At 44.0% G+C, this 17,109-nt stretch overlaps 1 protein-coding gene across 1 annotated transcript; it reads left to right on the top strand.

The window, feature by feature from the left end:
- Nucleotides 1-7,806: 7,806 nt before the first annotated feature.
- Nucleotides 7,807-16,852, top strand: LOC307242935 (NACHT, LRR and PYD domains-containing protein 3-like; the record flags this gene model as incomplete). Its single annotated transcript, XM_080017583.1, has 11 exons — nucleotides 7,807-7,895; nucleotides 8,008-8,124; nucleotides 8,365-8,478; nucleotides 9,539-9,614; nucleotides 9,753-9,984; nucleotides 11,082-12,885; nucleotides 13,014-13,187; nucleotides 14,799-14,972; nucleotides 15,396-15,569; nucleotides 15,786-15,832; nucleotides 16,059-16,852. 11 exons carry the CDS (start codon nucleotides 7,807-7,809, stop codon nucleotides 16,589-16,591), a joined length of 3,534 nt encoding a protein of 1,177 aa, XP_079873709.1. The 3' UTR covers nucleotides 16,592-16,852.
- Between the last annotated feature and the right edge of the window lie 257 nt (nucleotides 16,853-17,109).

Raw genomic sequence — 17,109 nt, 5'->3', positions numbered from 1 at the left:
TTATAAAATACATTATTATTATTGTGATGGCAGTTTTCTGTTGATTTAGAAAGTGCCATAAAATAATTCTGTTTCCCAAATGGATCAATAATCATGATCAATAATGGTGATCACAGTATTGAATAAAATAATCATGATTATCATTTCATCCTTAATCGTGCTGAACGATGAACTTCTCCAGTCACAAAACACTCCAAACATTCCAAAATAAAACTGAAGGTTTTCTTGGACTTCTTTGGCTTTGAAAAGATCACAACCTGAACAGGCGACATCCTCACTCTGGTATTCAATGGCACCGATGAGAGAAATTCTATTTATTGTGTGAAACTCTGGACAAAGGTTTAGTCTAAAAGGCCTCGTGTTGGTCACACACACATACCGTCACCTCACATATATTGCTCTGAGCAGTTACAGTAGGATCAGTGTTACTACTGCAGTGATACTATTACTTTACACAGTAGTGTAATTTATTAATTTATACAGTCATAATATTCCAGTTGCTCCCAAAAAACAACCTGTTTCACCTTTTCTCTTAGAGTACTGTTATATCCGTGATCGGGGAAATCCCATTTGGTCGTCACCTGGTCTGGTTGGGTATATCTGCTCTACTTCATGACAAACACATCATGTGATCCCACAGGACGGCTGCACACACGGCCCTGCCCCGGAGCTACGTATGTAAAGAATGAAAACATAGAGAGAGAGACTGAGGATCGGTGTTGTGGATAAAGCAGCTCCAGACGATGCCGCCTGGCGAGGCGTGCGGGCAAGGTTCTCAGGCCGAGCTCATTAAAGGGAAAACCTGGTGTTCAATGGCTTCTTCTGAAAGCTACGGTGGAAGACCATTCATTCATCCCTTTGAAGGAGACACACGTCGTCTCTTCAAACGCCAGCACGGCAACGCTGCTTCGCTAATGGACCGACAAATCACATGACGTCATTTGCGATTTAGTCCAAACGGCAAACCCAACATGTTAGTAGACGACAACACGGTGCAGCCCAGCAGAGAACACGGGCAACAGCCACGGTACACGACATTTGAGGTCAAAAAAGTCAAACTATTTTAACTTTTTGCCGTCCTCTGCAACCACATTACAGCCGGATGTCACGTGTCCGCTGCAGCTGCCTGCCAGTCTCGAGTTTTGCACTGCAGTGACGGTGCCGTTTTCTCTGGAATATGGCACTTAAGTGGCGTAAATAAAAAACCCTGGATTGATATAAAAGTTGTTTTTTTCTAATTGCACGGAGGTTGTTTGGTGCTTGTAGCGAGGAAGCAGACGGAAGATTTTAACGCGGTGGCACACGTGGTGTGGACGGTCCGGTGATTGGGGTGCGGCTCCAGGTTATTACTTGTATAATAATATAATTAAATATGAATCATTAATACTGGTCATAAAAGAAGGGCTTCCATCGCCAGTGGAAACCAGGTGATCAGCTATTGATCACTCCAGATCATCGATGTCCGCTACCTGGCAGGTATGTTATACGTCGTGCCGCAGGGGGCCGGCTCTGTTGAGTTGGACGTGGCGCCCCATGATCACGCCTCTGATCCGGACAGCCAGCATGCTCCCTCAAATCACACACGGGGGCAGCATTATACTGTCTTGGTTTGGTTCAGTGTCAAAAGGCAAAGCCGTGATGTCGACGGCTCTTCTTCAGGGCAGTATTGAGGGATCTCTGTATTAAAGCGGCTTTAATGTCACAGCCACAGCCAAACATTGTCTAGGAACAAGCAGCACGAGTAGAGTTAGAGATTTCCTCTTTTTTCCGGTTGGAATGTCATTCGGACAGTAAAGGGAAATGAGATGCTCAGGGCGTAGACAGGGCCAGGTTTGGTCTGAAGAGACGGGGTCTTCAGTCTGCGACGGAAGATGGGGAGCGATTCGCTCGTTCTGCCACCGGGGGGAGCTCGTTCTACCATCGTGGCTCCAGGGATGAGAAGAGTCGCGACTGGGATGAACGAGTCCTGAGTCCACGGAGCGGTGGAGGAGCGAGGCCTACGAGGGTGGAGGAGTCCGGACCTTGATCGGCGGTTATGATGTCATGATGAGGCTGACGTCGCTCAGACAGCGAAACACGAATACGACGCCCAGGAAGCTGGTGAGGAAGACGAGGAAACCTGCCGCGTTTCCGTAGCCCACCTGTAGAGGGGGCAGGGGAAGGGGGAATAATGGAATATAGCTCTCGTGTTGCAAGATCAAAATTGCAAGGCTACACTAATTTATCTCAATGCTCATCTCCAGCAGAACAACTTTCACGACTACTGGTCGTGATGAAAGCTTTGACCCTCTTTTGAGATTCTGTTCCCGACCAGTCACTCGGTAAAAAGAGTCGTTGCGTTCGTCCGACTCTTTGTTGGTTTTTCGGTTCAGTCGGTGTGACGCACGGTGAGCGAGGAGGACTTCCTGAACGATGGAGGAGTCGGTTTCAGCTCTGAGTTGTGAATGGAACTCTCCCAAGAATACTTGAATTCTGTCAATAATATTATAACGGTGGAATGCAAAGAGTGAATAAATAACAATCAAGATGAATTTTAACAAATGCAGAGACTTTTTTTTCCTTGTACTTTACTTCAGTTCAGTGAACATTTCCAGATTTTGAGTCTAAGATTCACTCTTTTCACTCCCAGGTCATTTAAAGGATTTGTTCACTACAGATGAGTCGTGCATGAGTCGTGCATCACTAATTACTAGTAGTTAAATAACAGTGATCACAGTTGTATGTGTTTTTGACATTCCTTGTACTACACTACTACTACTATCCACTCACTCACATACCAACTAACACATATGTGCAATAATATACATGCAGTAAAACTGCACAAACAAGGAGAGGCATTTATATATTATGTTCATTATAATGTTACGTATATTTTGTCTGTTTAAAGATTTGACGATTTATTTTGTTTTTTTGGCTATTTGTAGCCCCCTCCCTATTAATGTGTTTGTTTATTTATTTTATTCATTTACTTCTACTATCAACAATAATACTCATTATGTCTTGAACTTCATGATTATTTATTCTCTTGTGTATGTTCTCACTTCCTCTTATTGTTTCAAACTCAAAACGCTGTTTTGGATGTTTGTTCAATTAATCGTTTTTTAAAAATCTAAAATCTCTCTCTCTCTCTATAATAAATAAAATGTACCAGTATGTAGAGGGCAGGTCACAGCTCAGTTGATGACACTCTAAGATGAAGCGTCCATCTGGGGGAGCTGTGTGTCCCTCCCCCAAGGAGCACGGCCATCTTTACTTCATCACACAGTGCGTGAATGATGCAGTAGAAAGTGCATCTGTCTCTATCTCACCTGTCCGACACTGACCACACCTATCCGACACTGACCACACCTGTCCTACACTGGCCTGTCCTACACTGACCACACCTGTCCTACACTGACCACACCTGTCCTACACTGACCTCACCTGTCCTACACTGACCTCACCTGTCCTACAATGACCACACCCGTCCATTCACTGACCACACTTGTCCTACAATGACCACACCTGTCTTACACAGACCACACCTGTCCTACACTGACCACACCTGTCCTGCACTGGCCTGTCCTACAATGACCACGCCTGTCTAACACTGACCACGCCTGTCCTACAATGACCACACCTGTCCTACACTGACCACACCTGTCCTACAATGACCACACCTGTCCTACACTGGCCTCTCCTACACTGACCACACGGCTCTACAGGCCTTCTCTTTCAGTGCATTCACTGCCGGACCAAAGTTTTCAGAGGCACTGAGGTCATCATAGGACAGGGTGTGTTCTGGTGCGGTGTTTCCGAAGGTGAACATGTGTATGTTTTCCTGAGAACTGGGCTTTTTCTGGAAGAGTTTACTTGCAGGGCCCAGTTGTGGCAGTATTGCTCCAGCAGATCCAGAGGCTTCTGCAGACTCTGCTCTGTGGGTGACAGCAACACAAGGTCATCTGCATCGAGCAGTAATTTTACTTCCTTCTTGTTGAGGGTGTGGCCTGCAGGGCTGCAGATTGTTCCAACAACACCACTAGTTCATTAATGTAGATTCAAGATTCAAGGTTTTCATTCATCACATGCATACAGGTATGCAGTGAAATGCAAAGTGGCAGTGCCTACAGAGGCAGTGCACCGTATGAAATAAAATAGTATAAAAACAGAAATAGAACTAGAAGTATACGAACAAAAAAAAAATATTCTGCTCAAAATAAATAAAATCAAGTCAAAATTTAAGTCAGTATATCCAAAGAAAATATTTATAATCTGTATCCAAAAAGAAGTGTGTGTGTGTGTGTGTATATATATATATATATATATATATATATATATATATATATATATATATATACACATATATATATATATACACAATCTGCCATCTCTCCAGGACCTGTATGCCTCAAGGACCGTGAGGTGTGCAGGTTAGATTGTGGCTGACCCCTTCCACCCCGGACATAAACTCTTTGAAACACTTCCCTGGAGCCCCTCATCTAATGGTCTAGCAGAGAGGGCGGTGCAAACATTCAAGGAGCTGATGAAGAACAGCACAGCTGGGACAATAGAGACAAGGGTGGATAGGGCTTTGTTTAGCTATCGCATCACTCCACAGTCGACTACTGGATTGTCACCAGCTGAGATGATGATGGGAAGGAAGCTGTGGTGTACACTTGACTTGATGCACCCAGATTTAAAACAAAAAGTCGAGTCAAAACAAACAAGTCAGAAAAACTACCATGACAGGCACGCCAAACATCGCAACTTTGAGGAAGGTGACTCTGTCTACACTAAGAACTTTGGATATGGACCTAAATGGATACATGGACGAGTGCAGGAGTTAACAGGACCAGTTTCCTAAACTGTGTTGCTGGGGGATGGAAAAGTGGTCAGGCGACATGTCGATCAGCTGTTCAGCAGGCAGGAAGGGGAGCTGCCTACACCAGTGTCCAGTACTACAGAGGACGACATAACAGAACCCAGTCCACCAGCTGCTGGAGCACTGGAGGGCGCAAGTTCTCACCGAAGAGAGGACAGTGCTGTGCCAGTGGTGACCCAGGAGGATACTGCACCAGGGGGTACATCAGCCGACCGATTGCGTAGATTAAGGAGGGACAAACGTCCTCCAAACCATTTGAAAGACTACTCCACATAAAGTGGATGCCTTTAGGGGCAAGAATGTACCCTAGTCTCCCTAAGGGGGAGATGAGTGTTTGAATAAATAAATAAAAAGAAAGAAAAGTAAATAACAAAGTGTTCGGAAGAAATAAAAGGTGTTCTGACATTGTGATGGTTACATAAAGTTATATTAAGGAAGCAGGGTACAGCAAGCTAATATATATATATAAGTTTATATGTTATTGGCTAGATGGGAAAGAAAATGCTGTGGTGTATTATTATTTTCATTGGTTAACTAAAGGACAGAAAAGCAAGAGCGAAGAAGGGAGGGATGTGATAGAGTGCAATTATATGACTTCGCCAGTAGAGTGACTCAATCTTAAGTAAATGCTCCTTCGCCCTCTCTGTCATGTGTTGTACTGATAGCCAGCCTGGCATGTTACGGCCGCGCCACATGTTGCTGAAGACGGTTAATAAAAGGTGAACAAACCAGGAGTTGGTCTCAGTTACCTGAAGGCAAAATACCAAGATACCACAGAGCTATTTTTAATAAGACCTTTATTGGCTGATTTGTGAAAAATATTGAATATGTAGAGAAGGGGTCCATGTCAGTGAACACAGTCAACTACGATAGTCAAGAGCTGAACAGTAGGTGAACCTCCCTAGAGACTCCCCTCTGACCCTACCATGAAGCATGTACAGGCCTAAGGAGCCACAGAGATGCACCAGCTCTTTGCCTGTTTTGTTGACCACACTGTCAGGGTTGTTTCTCTGAGGAGCGGTGAGGTTGAGGTAAAGTGAAGGGGTGGGGTTGAGGTACAGAGAAGGTGTCTGAAGATGTGACTGTTGCCAGTAGCATCCACTATATCACGTTCAAGAAGTTATTTGTCACATACATATACATACGGTCATACATATATGCAGTGAAATGTCATGACAACCAGTGATTACACACAATAAGCTCATAAGCTCTAAAAATACTAAAATGTGCAGAATCGACACGAGGTGCTCGCACAGGGGCGGCGCCTCGTGATTCTGGGTTCTATTATTATATAATAGCATTAATTGTATCAGGCTTACATCCTGTTGTGGCGTTCAGGTCTCCATCAGCAGAACCCCCTTTCTGGGCCTGGTAGCGGTTGATCTGTACTTGGAGATGGTCAAAAAGGTATTTGTTAAAATAGGGAGATTCCGGGGGCGGGGGGGGGGGTGGGGGGGGTTGGTATGCTGCACATATGTATAAATCGTTATCACATTTGATGTGATTTTGTTTAATTTCAGCCACATATGTGTTGGTGCTTTTTTGATTGGTTTTAATTGGCTTGACAGATCCACAATAATATCAATGTTCCACAACATTTAAAATGCAGGAGGGTCAAGTTGCCTGTGCTTTGGAGGGTGAATCCAGCGTCGTTGTACCTGCTCACTGAGGTTTAGAGATGGAGCCAGATCTCCACCCGCATTCACACCTTCTCTGTCTGAGCTGAACCTACCGCTCAGTTAGCTGCTGTGCAACATTTGCTGTACACACAGTCCGTCTGCACTCGCTGATGTGGGAGTTGGTTCCCAGTTCCTGGTTGGACCGGTTTGACTTCAAACTCATGTGATGACACTTGAGAAGGAAAGTTTTACTGAGGAGGAACAAATGAACACAAGCAGCCAGGACGGGCTGTGGAGGAACAGCAGCGTCTTCTCGCTACACATCAAGAAGGTCAAATGTCTCAGTGGATTCAACGGACTGGAACCTACCAGGGAACAGTGGACGTATGAAGGGTGAGGTAGGAACACAGCTCCCGACACTATATTTGTATGAGCTCATGTATTTTTGAAGAAAGCTAGAATGTGACGTTGGTTCTTGTTGATCATTTACCTTCTATTTGAAGAGGTTCCACAGGTTGGACTGAAAAACATTTGATCTGTATCCGCTTCATGTAGAACACCAGGTCGGAGAAGGAAATTACCTTAGTTTCAAGCTTTATATGTAAAATACATGTACCTGTGTCACTGCTTACATACCTGCCTTACTGATCATGTCTCACTTATGATATACCCGTCTATCTGCCTGTCTTACTGAAAGGGGTGAGATTTACAGGAAATCTCAAACAATCTGGTGTTGCAGGAAGTCATTCCTTTCTAACTTGTAGAGAATAGAAAGGAATGCTTAAGATGCAAAGAGTGAAGACTGGAACAAAGAAACATCAACACAAGCGAGAGAATCTCAAAGCAGAGATGATAGACCAGCGAGAGAGACAGAACCACCTCATGGACTGGGAGAGAGAGACCACCACATGGTCACATGAGCCAAGGTCAAGAAAAGTGTGTTTCTGTTTGGACACAATGGATGAACGGTGACTTCTTGGAGACTGTAAATCATTCAGTTTGAGTTAAATGCTGTGAAACTGGAGGAATGATGATCAATATTCATCCCTCATTCAATGTGATCAGTGAAACGTGCTGTTCGCTGCATCTGATTGGGTAGAAATACAGAGCTTGTTCTGATCAATAAGAAATGCAGGTATTGTTGTTATTGGTTTAAAGTGCAAAGTGTGTTGTGATTAATAACATGCAAAGCTTGTAGTAAACTATTTCTGTTTAAATGTTGTTGCAGAACCTTTTTGGCCTGTGGGCCGGACTTTGACCACCTGTGGTTAAGTGAAACACTGTGACATCTTCATGCTGTCTGAATTTAAAGGTCTGCAGTCAACTATGAATGTGTCTGAGGAGAGAGAGGAGGGGCGTCCCACCACTAAAACAACTCCGTCTGGGGAACATGGCGCCCCGAGCAAAGCTAAGAGGTAAGATGAGGATCTCTGAGCATCTGGGACTGTTGTCCATCTCAGAGTCCAAAAGTGATGTCACTACACCTTCATTAGTCTGAGGAAAAGCTCTGTGTGTGTTGTGTTGAAGCCCAGAGCAGCAGGAGAGTACAGAGGGTCATGGACCCAGTGGGGTCTCCATCAAGAGTGACCAATCTATGGATATGCCTTTGGTGTTCAAAGATGGAGATCAGTCTACGGGGCAGAGGTGAGGATTTATCAAATAGTTGATCAAATACAACAGTTAAACATCCTCAAATCCTAACGTCCAGATGGTGCTTAGATGGTAGCTCAGGCGGTAGAGCTGGTGGTCTAGTGATCCTTGAGCAAGACACTTAACCCCTAATTGCTCCTGATGGCTGCGTCCGTCAGTGTTTGAACAATTGTAAGTCACTTTTGATAAAAGCGTCTGCTAAATGTAATGTAATGCTTATTGTTTATCTGGTAGCTTCCATCAGGTGAGAGCAGACTGTCCTGAACCCAGCTGTGTCTCCATGAAGAGTGACTGGTCTATGGATTTACCTTTGGTGTTTAAAGATGGAGATCAGTCTACGGAGCAGAGGTGAGGATTTATCAAATAGTTGATCAAATACAACAGTTAAACATCCTCAAATCCTAACGTCCAGATGGTGGTTATTGTTTATCTGGTAGATTCCATCAGGAGAGAGCAGACTGTCCTGAACCCAGCTGTGTCTCCATGAAGAGCGACCGGTCGATGAATTTATCATTGGTGTTTAAAGATGGCCGCCCCTCCAGGCAGAAGAGGTAGGACTTTCAAACAGATGATGGAAACAGAGGAGATGGTTGTTATCATTCTCTACTGAGCAGAGGGAACAAGTCAGGAGGAAATGAATTGGTCAGAACAAGCGTTAAAGCACGAAGTCAGTGACAGGGAGGGCTTTTGTTGTTTAAATGATTGTGTATATCCATTTAGTTAAGTAGAAATATATAAATTACTGCTTCAACTTTAAAATAACGTGTAGTGCACTGAATTCAAGCTTCCTGTGATATTGGATATTGATAACTGCTGCAACCATGTCAACCTGCCCTGATGCATTGTGGGACGTTGTTTTAAAATGACTAATCCCGTCTGTTGCCTATTTATAATGAATTGTATTTTTAGTTGTATTCATGTTTTATACTTATTAAGGCATATTTCCATTTGTTCAAATGTTGAATTCTGTCTATATATATTTGTGTGGTAGGATCCAAATGTGTCAAATAAAAAGGTGTGGCTGGGGCTGCACGAGGGACCCCTCTAAACTTGAACTTGTCCGTCAGTTTTGAAGAACACGACTGGTGAATACCGCCTTGTTTTCATTGATGGGAGTGCAACTGAACAAACAACTGTGTTGATTGTGAACCACAGTGAAATGGAGAGGAAAATAAAGGTGAAAACAGCCAAGGATAGCACCGTATCAAAGGAGGTGGAGTGTGAATATGTATTTGGGAACAGTACTCGTGTGGTGGGTCCCTCTGTGAGTCAAAGTCCCGGATCGTTTTTCAGTCCCATCAGAACCTTCAACCTCTGTCACATTCAAGAGTGTCACCTCTAACTGTGTGTGTGTGTGTGTGTGTGTTATGTGTGTGTGTGTGTGTGTGTGTGTGTGTGCTCTCCACAGAGACCAGCAGAGGTCAGCGGTCACCAGTGGTCAGTCTGGACAGCAGCATCAAACAGACCTGGACTCCTTATTCCTGGTGTGTAAATGTCCAACAAGCTCCAAATGACATGAAGCAGCATGTGTTGTGGTGCTGATGGTCTCCATGCTTCCTCTTCACACCAGTGGGATGTGAATCCAGGACAGTAAAGTTCTCACTGATGTTCTTCTGTTCCAGCTGCTGGAGGACAACATGGTCACCTTTGTGAAGGAGGAGCTGAAGAGGCTCCGGAGGGTTCTGAGTCCAGATGACCCACAATGCTCAGAGAGGCAGAGGGAGGAAGAGGATGATGAGGTGGACGGTGAGGAAGAGGAGCAGAGGAGGAGCGCCAGAGAGGGAGTTGTGAACATCACACTGCACTTCCTGAGGAGGATGAAGCAGGAGGATGTGGCTGACTCTCTGCAGAGCAGTAAGAGACTGTGATTCACACATTTAAAGGAACATTCCACTCTGGTTCTCTGCTTTATTAGTACAACTGTTTCTGAGAAGAAAATGAGAGCTCTACCAGTTCTCTACATGTAGAGTTCAGAGATATTTCCAGGAGACAGTCGCTAGGAGACGAGTCGCTAGGACACAGTCGCTTGGAGACAGTCGCTAGGACAGAGTCGCTTGGTCGTCTAGTGATCTAAAGGTTGCTGGTTCGATCCCAGGCTCCTCCTGCTAGCATGCTGTAGTGTCCTTGAGCAAGACACTTAACCCCTAATTGCTCCTAATTGCTCCTGATGGCTGCGTCCGTCGGTGTTTGAACAATTGTAAGTCGCTTTGGATAAAAGCGTCTGGTAATTGTAATTGTAATTGCTAGGTGACAGCTGCCAGAAGACTGTTGCTAGGACACAGTCGCAAGGAAACAGTCGCTAGGAGACAGTTGCCAGGAGACAGTAGGGGATTAAGGAGTAAGGAGACAGTTGCTAGAAGACAGTCGGGAGTCTGAGAACTAAGACTTGAATATCGTTTCCAATGGAATAATATATGATCAAAATTGAAGCAATATAGAAGGTGTCTACCTTTTTAGACTGCTAATAGTACCTTTTAAATGGGAGATTTATAGTAGTACTAGTAGCTTTTTAATGGGAGATTTATAGTAGTACTAGTACCTTTTAAATGGGAGATTTATCGTAGTTCTAGTACCTTTTTAATGGTAGATTTACGGTACTACTAGTACCTTTTTAATGGGAGATTTATCGTAGTACTAGTACCTTTTTAATGGGAGATTTCAACACCTCCATATCAGAGTAGAATGGTCTGCTACTAATAAGCCAGTAAAGCTACATGTTGGTTATCATGGTGGAACATGTTAACATCAGTAAAGCTGCAGATTTATGACCAACTGCACAGTTAACCTCCACATCACACACGTACAGTCAGTCAGTCTGCTTGTTCCAACTGTGATGAGCTAAATAGACAACATGGGTTTGTGAGTTGTACACATTAAGCAGGAAATATTGACATTATTCTCATCCACAATAACATCTACTCATTGATGTTCTATGAAATTTCTTCATTCAGTAAATCTTGTTCCTGTCTGCCGACGTAAACTGAAGTCTCATCTGAAGGAGAAGTTCCAGTGTTTGTACGAGGGAATCGCTAAAGCAGGACAACCAACACTTCTGAACCAGATCTACACAGAGCTCTACATCACAGAGGGAGGGGGTGAGGAGGTCAACCAGGAACATGAGGTCAGACTGATTGAAGCAGCTTCCAGGAAAACAGTGACACAAGAAACAGCAATCAAATGTCAAGACATCTTTAAACCCTTACCTGGACAAGATCAACCAATCAGAACACTGATGACAACGGGCGTGGCTGGCATTGGTAAAACAGTGTTATCACACAAGTTCACTCTGGACTGGGCTGAAGACAAAGCCAACCAGGACATACACTTCACATTTCCATTCACCTTCAGAGAGCTGAACTTGCTGAAAGGGAAACAGTTCAGTTTGGTGGAACTTGTTCATCACTTCTTTATTGACACCAAAGAATCAGGAATCTGCAGCTTCGACAAGTTCCAAGTTGTGTTCATCTTGGACGGTCTGGATGAGTGTCGACTTCCTCTGGACTTCCAGAACAATGAGATGTGGACTGATGCCACAGCGTCCACCTCAGTGGACGTTCTGCTGACAAACATCATCAAGGGCAACCTGCTTCCCTCTGCTCGCCTCTGGATAACCACACGACCTGCAGCAGCCAATCAGATCCCTCCTGAGTGTGTGGACATGGTGACAGAGGTGAGAGGCTTCAGCGACCCACAGAAGGAGGAATACTTCAGGAAGAGATTCAGAGAGGAGGAGCAGGCTGACACCATCATCTCCCACATCAAGGCATCACGCAGCCTCCACATCATGTGTCACATCCCAGTCTTCTGTTGGATCACTGCTACAGTTCTGGATCACGTCCTGACAACAGCCCAGAGAGGAGCGATGCCCAAGACCCTGACTGAGATGTACATCCACTTCCTGCTGGTTCAGTCCATACAGGGGAATGTCAAGTATCATGGAGGATCTGGGACAGATCCACACTGGAATACAGAGAGCAAGAAGATCATTCTGTCCCTGGGAAAACTGGCCTTTGAGCAGCTGGAGAAAGGAAACCTGATCTTCTATGAAGCAGACCTGGCAGAGTGTGGCATTGATGTCAGAGCAGCCTCAGTGTACTCAGGAGTCTTCACCCAGATCTTTAAAGAGGAGTGTGGGCTTCACCAGGACAAGGTTTTCTGCTTTGTCCATCTGAGCATCCAGGAGTTTCTGGCTGCTGTTCATGTCTTTCTGACATTCACCAGCACCGGTGTCAATCTGCTGTCAAAACAACAACCAACATCAAAGTTATCTCGGCTTTTTAAAAAGAAACCTGACTTAAAATCCCTCTACCAGAGTGCTGTGGACAAGGCCTTGCAGAGTGTCAATGGACACCTGGACTTGTTCCTTCGCTTCCTATTGGGTCTTTCACTGGAGACCAATCAGCTGCTCCTAACAGGCCTGCTGGAACAGACAGGAAGTACCTCAGTGACCAATCAGAAAACAGTGCTTTACATCAAGAAGAAGTTTAATGAGAATCTCTCTCCAGAAAGAAGCATCAACCTGTTCCACTGTCTGAATGAGCTGAATGACCGTTCTCTAGTGAAGAAGATCCAACATCACCTGAGATCAGGAATTCTCTCCACAGTGAACCTCTCCCCTGCTCAGTGGTCAGCTCTGGTCTTCATCTTACTGTCATCAGAGGATGAGCTGGAAGTGTTTGACCTGAAGAAATACTCTGCTTCAGAGGAGGCTCTTCTGAGGCTGCTGCCCGTGATCAAAGCCTCCAAAACATCTCTGTAGGTGCACAGATAACATACATATATTAACTGTACACTGTTTGACAACTGATGAGATATTTGAAGTTAATATCTGTGTATCTATACTATCAAACTATGTATTTATCTGTGTGCATGATGATGTGCAGGCTGAGAGGCTGTAAACTGTCAGAGAGAAGCTGTGAAGCTCTGGCCTCAGTTCTCAGCTCCAACTCCTCTCGTCTGAGAGAGCTGGACCTGAGCACCAATGATCTGCAGGATTCAGGAGTGAAGCTGCTCTCTGCTGGACTGGGGAGTCCACACTGTGCACTGGACACTCTCAGGTCAGTGTTACTCAACCTTTATGAAATATTTCAATCATTTTGAGATTTGTATTCATGTTAACTATACATTTCTATGTCAATATACACTTAAAATACAGGTAACACAACTTTATTAGAAGAAATACATGTAATATATGTTAATGTTTACATATATTACATGTATTTCTCATTCTAAATATAACATTAATAAATATAATAATAATATCAGGGTTATCATTATTAGTTACAATTCATTTATTCCATATCTCTTAGATAGCTCATACAGTTTAACCACAGCCTTTTTCCAAACAATGTAATTGAACAGCGTTCCAAAAAGTCACAGCTTCCATCCCAGTTCCAGTATCACAGACCTTTACATCCTCACATTCAAAGGACAGTTAGATGACGACCCCCCCAACCCTAAATAAAGGATCAGGAAAATATTTCCGGAATCCCAGACAAAAACATAAAGGAACCTTGAGAAGGGACTTGAGAGAGGGATCCTCCTTCCAGGATGGCTAGGAGAGCAATCGGTGCAGAGTGAGGAAGATAGACATGGAATGAAGAACAGCAAAACAGACAATGTCAAAACTACCAATTATCCAGGCGAATATAATGGAAGAGACGTGAAATTGGAATAAAACAAAAGTGTCGTGGTTATTTTAAATGGTTATTTTTCCATGAAATGTTCTTATAATAACAACTTTGGCATCAAATGGGGGATTTGTCTTCATGCAACATGTTCATTATAATCCAAAAACAACTCCAATAAACTGAATGTCCAGAGTAGTTTAAAAATAAAGGTAATCAATGCTTTTATTCCATAGCCAAGATTGTAAGACAAAATAAGTCTGTAATTCAAACCAAGGAGCTCTGAGTATCTGTATGTGTATGTGCTCACTGCTCCCAGTGCAGCCACACCTGAACTGAAATGAGTTCAGGTGTGTTCCTTTGTTCCTCCAGCCTGCAGAGGGAGCTAACTCACAGTGTCATCAGTGCATGCATACACAGTGTGAATATACTTTTTTAAAATATATATATAAACCCTTATCAGTCCCACAACCGGGAAATTCCTAATTTCTCTGCATTTACCCATCCTAGTATCTGACATATCTAGGAGCAGCGGGCTGCCATGTAGAGGCGCCTGGGGAGCAGTTAGAGGTTTAAGTGTCTTGCTCAAGGACACATCAGTACGCCACCAGGAGGAGCTTGGGATGGAACCAGCAACCTTCTGCTTACTAGACGACCCCCTTGACCTCCTGAGCTTTGATCTGACTGATCACTGCTTTATTACTCTTCAGTCAAATAAATTAACTGTAGGTTAGAACAAAACAATCTACTTTTTGGTTCCTACAAAAGGACTCAACATAATTTGAAGCTGCATAATCCAGGTGTTCTGAAGCACAATTATACAATGATGAGTCTATTCTCACAATCATGTCTTTGTAGATGTATTATAATTATAAATTCTATTAAATTGTATTTAATGTACAATCTACCGTATGTGACGTGTATGAAAACACATTCGCTTAAGATATAAGTCCCTGAGTGTGTGTGTGTGTGTGTGTGTGTGTGTGTGTGTGTGTGTGTGTGTGTGTGTGTGTGTGTGTGTGTGTGCATGTTGATGTGCAGGCTGAGAGGCTGTAATCTGTCAGAGAGAAGCTGTGAAGCTCTGGCCTCAGTTCTCAGCTCCAACTCCTCTCGTCTGAGAGAGCTGGACCTGAGCAACAATGATCTGCAGGATTCAGGAGTGAAGCTGCTCTCTGCTGGACTGGGGAGTCCACACTGTGCACTGGACACTCTCAGGTCAGTGTTACTCCACCGCTCGAACCAACTGGATCATGAATGGACATCAAATAATGATGCATTTAAATGAAAGTCCTTCTGAAAAAGTGTTTTGGAACATGTGTACTCTTTATATGTCTGCATGATCTTACGTTTTTAAATCACCCATTAAACTACTTGACTGATATGATTACACGGCTCCATGGAATAATGACTGATTGGTCAATCAGTGGTCAGTTAATTATGAATCCCGACGTCTGTCTGTGAATAATGACGTTGTAAGAGGGAACAACTCCTCCTTGGATGTGTTCACTTCCCGCGTGCACGGCGCTGGCATACTGCTTCTAAAATAATTTCAAATCAATATTCAATCTCATTGTGTTATGTATCGGTTTCCATAGTAACCATTTTCCTGAAACCTTGTGCTTCATGTTGTGTTTGCAGCTTGTCAGGTTGTCTGCTCACACAGGAGGGCGTGGCTTCACTGGCCTCAGCTCTGAGCCCCAACCCGTCCCATCTGAGAGAGCTGGACCTGAGCTACAACCACCCAGGAGAGGCAGGAGTGAGGCTGCTCTCTGCTGGCCTGGAGGACCCACGCTGGAGACTGGACACTCTCAGGTATGTAGAGACCAGCGGACACTCCCTGACAAGCTCTTCTACAAGGAGGACGCTCTACAACCATGTGGTCAATCATACTGGGATGCTGGGGAACGTGCTTTGTTGTTTGACAGCACTTATGACTGATGTATGATGGGAAACGATGGATCAAGGAGCTTCTTAATGTCCATGTTTCCCTGATCTAAGAGAACGTTCTGCTCTGACTGTTCTTCCCAGGTTGGAGCACGGTGGCGCTTGGAGGCTGAAACCAGGGCTGAGGAAGTGTAAGTGTCTGTTTTTTTGATTCATTACTATTTATCAACTATTGAGATGGAAAGTCCATCCACACAGCAGTACGGCACGTCCATCCATTCAGATCCTACTGAGAATGAAGATGATGGTGGACATCATGTGTCTTCATCACGCTGCTGATAAATGGACAATCTTGAACTTGAACTTGAACTTGTTAGATTATAAACTGTTGCTGTATTGTGTCTTGTTCTCCACCAGATGGTGTTAAACTCACACTGGACCCAAACACAGCAAACAGACAACTCTATCTGTCTGACAACAAGAGGAAGGTGATGAAGGTTGAAGAGGAGCAGCCACGCCCTGATCACACAGAGAGATTTGACATCTGGAAACAGGTGTTGTGTAGAGAAGGTCTGACTGGACGCTGCTACTGGGAGGTAGAGAGGGAAGGAAGGGTTGAAATAGGAATGACATACAGAGGAATAAGAAGCAGAGATGACTGCTGTCTTGGATTTAATGACAAGTCCTGGATTCTGTCTTGTTCTAATGATCATTGCTCTGCCTGGTACAATAACAGTGGAACAGACTTAGATCTCCCTCCGTCCTCTGGTCGTCACAGAGTAGGAGTGTATCTGGACTGGTCTGCTGGCACTCTGTCCTTCTACTCAGTTTCCTCTGACACACAGAGACACCTCCACACCTTCTACACCACATTCACTGAACCACTCCACCCTGGATTTATGGTTTGGTCTGGTTCCTCCGTGTCTCTGTGTCAGATGGAGGAGGTGTAGTATCCTCTCTCTAAAAGCTGAACTGAATATTCAATGTTTTTATCACATAGTTCATAAACACTGTACGTATTTTCCTTTCCATGCTGTGGTACATTTATGTATATGACATATTTTGATAGTAATTATCCCTTCATCTGTATATAACTTTTCTGTCAAAATAAGTTTTGGAGTCATGTTGATGTTTGTTTACCTGCTGTTGTCCAGTCTTCTACATGTTACCGTTATTTAATAACTCTCTAGAGAATGGCACAGCTCTGCTTCTTGCTGTTTGTACAACTTTGTTCCCGTCCAAACCAAAGACTGTAGAACAAAATGGACGTAGGGTCTGTGACATCAGCTGTTGTTTTGTCAACAGATTATTTGAAGCATTTCTTCTTGCTTCTCATATTAGTATCAGTGGATCACAAGGCGTCTCTGTTGCTTACAATGAAATTATCATCAACCAGTTTGCTGATGATTCTACGCTGTTTTGAAGAGACGCTGCTCAGATCCCCTTTGGGAAATATTATGGGATATTC

Source organism: Zeus faber (genome assembly GCF_960531495.2).
Source record: "Zeus faber genome assembly, chromosome: 17".
In the NCBI taxonomy this organism is placed as follows: domain Eukaryota; kingdom Metazoa; phylum Chordata; class Actinopteri; order Zeiformes; family Zeidae; genus Zeus; species Zeus faber.
The sequence above is the reverse complement of the archived record's forward strand: the minus strand, read 5'-3'. Positions and strand labels throughout refer to the sequence as shown.